General features: G+C 42.5%; 1 protein-coding gene across 1 annotated transcript in view; it reads left to right on the plus strand.

The window, feature by feature from the left end:
- The window catches only part of LOC106807599 (leucine-rich repeat-containing protein 23-like), a 14,409-nt gene that overhangs the window by 4,830 nt on the left and 5,372 nt on the right, over positions 1-4,207 (plus strand). Inside the window, exons 2-5 of the mRNA XM_014809994.1 lie at positions 273-376; positions 657-787; positions 1,258-1,394; positions 1,531-1,607. Coding sequence (XP_014665480.1) covers positions 273-376; positions 657-787; positions 1,258-1,394; positions 1,531-1,607 — 449 coding nt within the window. The remainder of the gene's footprint in view (positions 1-272; positions 377-656; positions 788-1,257; positions 1,395-1,530; positions 1,608-4,207) is intronic.

The following is a 4,207-nucleotide window of genomic DNA, read 5'->3' on the forward strand; positions in this document are numbered from 1 at the left end:
AGCATTAGTGGTGACAAGAAGTGTAACATTGTGCATTCCAGAAAGATGTGCATTGGATGGTGCGATGAGGAGATATGAAATTACTTCAATTAATGTACTAGTCTAGAACAGTATTATTGTGAGCAGTATTAGAGTCATACTCTGGTGTTAAAATACACACACATTCGATGATTCATGTACACTTGATTCTCATAGTAATATGCCTGAGTCTCATAGTGATTGGCTAATAATCTTTACTATGTATTGCTTGACCTTTCCTGTGCCACTTGCAGCCTTCCAGATTTTCCGTACCTTCAGGTTGCAAGTTTCAACAATAATAACATCACCGACACCGAGGGAATCAGTCTTCCTCTACTGGAGTACCTTAGCTTATCTTGTAAGCAGTGCCTGCCACTCAGGGCAACCGGTGACTGTGTAATCGCACTAGCGAGTATAAGTTATAACATATTATGTACTAACTTGCATTCTTCTGTCATAAGTCTCCAAACAAGTCTAGGCAGTGATTGGAAGGGGTCGTGTTTTTCATGTTATATTTGATGTTCGGGCGCTAGCAATTTTTGTTCATAACAAACACCATTTTAATAGCAGATTGGGCAGTAAGAAGTGTGTTCTTTAGCCTTTGATTTGCTGCTATAGCTGATTTAACCATTTTTCAGACAATAAGATCAATAGAGTTACTGGCTTGAACGCTTCAGTTCTATCCAACCTACACACATTAGAGCTGAGAGGGAATGGACTAACAAATACAGATGGGCTGGCAATCCCAACACTTAAGAACCTGTTTCTGGTAAAATATACATCGCACTGATGTGTACACGTAATATATAAAGCACGTATGGATAATTACACGTTATACAATAATTATTTCTTTACTGCATACTATAAAATGTTGAGGTCCACAAAGGTTCATCTATTTACATGCTATTTAGATTTCGTGGTTTATAATCGCTACATACAGATTTTTGCTGTTAAAAATAACAAGCAACTAAATACCTGTCTTAAAAAAGCATCAGCGTTTTGGTGCTGTCAGTATTTGCATGTGCTGTCTCTCTTGGGATTGGTAGTTGACTTAAGTTGTCTCTTGAAAGCTAATATGTGCATGGTTTAGAGCAGAGTTTGTAATAAAAGTGATAGTAATTGGATCCCTACCTAGTATAGTATTTAACTGTTAAAATGCTTAAGTGAAAATAATGATCCAAGTCTATTAGTGTTATTTAGCTAAGTCCTATCACACGTGAGACAGTTTCTCTTATGCAGGCAGAAAATTTCATAACAGAAATAACAGGATTGGAGGTGTTAACACACCTAACAACTTTGCACCTACGAGACAACCTCGTTCAATCCTTGAGTGGATATAGTGCAAACATGAAATCACTGCAGTATGTCAATCTGAGGTAAGACTGAGAATCAGTGCTGATTATCTCTGTCCCATATAAGTCCCCTGACAAATTACCATGCCACCTCTATTTGACAAATATATTAACACAGACCTGATTTGTGAATAAAGGTCTGCTTACATTTTATTTCCAGAAACAACAAAGTGTCCGACTTGATGGAAGTCGATAAACTGAGTTGTCTACCTAGGATCCGAGCATTGATACTGTCAGGTGAGGTGATAGCATATAACACATAATTTCACGTACATGTTGCTCTTCAGTAAATTACACAAAACTCGCTTCAGTAACGTTTGCGAAGGGTAACAGATTCTACTATGCAGGTAACAACCTGCATTATAGAACTGGTAACTATAGTTACCACTAGTACACGAACCATTCTGTAATGCAGTATATAATAATTGGACACACGTGAATATGTATAAAGATAGTGAATAGACCCGTTGTAGACCTGAACCCATGTACAGCAGGTGCGTAGCCAGCCTTTCCAAGAGGGGGGATTCCTTCCAAGAGGGGGGATTCCTTCCAAGAGGGGGGATTCCTTTTAAGAGGGGGGATTCCTTTCAAGAGAGGGGATTCCTTCCAAGAGGGGGGATTCCTTCCAAGAGGGGGGATTTCTTCCAAGAGGGGGGATTCCCTCCAAGAGGGAGGATTCCTTCCAAGAGGGGAGATTCCTTCCAAGAGGGGGGATTCCTTCCAAGAATGGGGATTCCTTCCAAGAGGGGAGATTCCTTCCAAGAGGGGACCCCCACGCAACCCATTGGCTCCTTAGTCGATCACAGCTACGGACTGGCACCGCCCACCGCGCTACCCTACGCGGTTACACCACCTGCCCCCTACCACTCACACCGAACCCACTCGGTGACTAAACATCAAGCCCTGAGTAGTTATATGTAAACAGACAGCTGGGTTAGACTGGTGGGTGAGAAAACTGAAGGGGGAAGTGTCCCCCTTCCACCCGGAAGTGACGTGCAGCGAGGAGATGCGGGTATACGGACATAAAGCCATCATTGTGTTACTGCTTTACACACGGGGTCGACACTAACACTAATGCTACCCCTATATCGACACTATCGGCAGCTAACCCCCCCCCCCCCCCCTTGCACTCCTCCTTCCTAACCCTAACTCGCACCCACACGGTATAAATCATTATTTCATGTCCTAAGGCCCTGGGGCCCGTTGTCAGAAACTTCGTAAAGTTACGATTAATTTTAAGACTAATGTTAATGTTAAGAGAAAAATTAATAGCGTTGACAGAAACCTATCGTTTATCGTTATAACTAAACTTACTAAAGTGAAAACTTACGATAACAGGAACTTCATCACAAGGCTGCTGATTGGATGAGAATCGATAACAAAATTCAAATTCATACACATTTATTGTACATCACAGTAATTTATGCATATTATGATGGCTAACCACATATAAATAATATTTGATGAAAAACGACACGGTCTTGAATTTATTCTGCACAACAAGAGACAATTCTCACACTGTAACACGAGACGCGAGAATAGTGTGGTCAGTGCAAAGGTATTTAAAACAAGAGAACAAATGCCATACGCCATTTGTAAATGTTTTGACATTTTAGTTTTGCTTCATGATCGGTAGATAATTAATGTTTTTGACGTGTTTTTCAAGAAAAACACATGATATTACTCATTAATATAAAATATAATATCACTATAATTGTAATTCTTAGTCTAAATGTGTTATTTTCATCTTAATATTAAAGTTAAGGGAGGGTCTAGGATCTCTTAAGTTAAAAGAAAAGTTACGAGAATTTTTAATTCTCTTAACTTTACGAAGTTTCTGTCAACGCTCTAAGAGAAAAAGTTAATGTTAAGGTTAATGTTAAGACTAATTTGTTTCTGACAACGGGCCCCTGAGCCTCACATCTCTCCTCCACTATCCAGACTCCACAAGAACCCTCCTCACATCGACCCCTAAACTGTCCACACTAACTACCCCGCAATCACGACACGTCACTATCTATTCACACACGATCCGCGCACGCACGCACACACACGCACGCACGCACGCACGCACGTCTACGTATGATATGAAAGCAATGAACGAAAATTGTAACGAGAATTTTATTAGTATATAGTAGCGTTTGACAATCCCGCCATCTTGAAAGGAATCCCCCCTCCTTAAAAAGGATATCCCCCCTCCTGAAGGATCCTCGCCTCTTGGAAGGAAATCCCCCCCTCTTGGAAGGAATCCCTCCTCTTGAAGGGAATCCCGACCCTCTTGAAGGAATCCTCGCCTCTTTGGAAGGATTCCCCGCCTCTTGGAAAAATCCCCCGCTCTGGAAGGAATCCTCCCTGCTTGAAAGGAATCCCCCTCTGGAACAAACTTCCTCTTGAAGGAAATTCCCCTCTTGAAGGAATCCGCGCCCCTCTTAGGAAGAATTTCCCCTCTCTGAAGAATCCCCCCTCTTGAAGGAATCGGCCACCTCTTAGAAGTAACCCACCTCTTGGAAGGAATCCCGCCTTCTGAAAGGAATTCTTCCCCCTCTTGAAGGAATTCCCCTCCTCTTGGAAGGAATCCCGCGCCTACTGGAAAGGAATCCCCCCTCTTTGAGAAGAATCTCCCTCCCCTTAAAGGAATCCCCCCTCTTGAAGAATCCCTCCTCTTGAAGGAATCCTCCTCTTGGAAAGAATCCCCCCTGAAGAATCCGCCCCTCTTTTGAAGGAATCCTCCCTCGTTGGAAGGAATCCCCCTCTTGGAAGGAAAATCCTCCCCTCTGGAAGGAATCCCCCTCTTGGAAGGAATCCGCCCCCTGAGAAGGCTGGCGTACGCACCTGCA

This window comes from Priapulus caudatus, unplaced genomic scaffold (genome assembly GCF_000485595.1).
Source record: "Priapulus caudatus unplaced genomic scaffold, Priapulus_caudatus-5.0.1 Scaffold225, whole genome shotgun sequence".
Classification (NCBI taxonomy): Eukaryota; Metazoa; Priapulida; class Priapulimorpha; order Priapulimorphida; family Priapulidae; genus Priapulus; species Priapulus caudatus.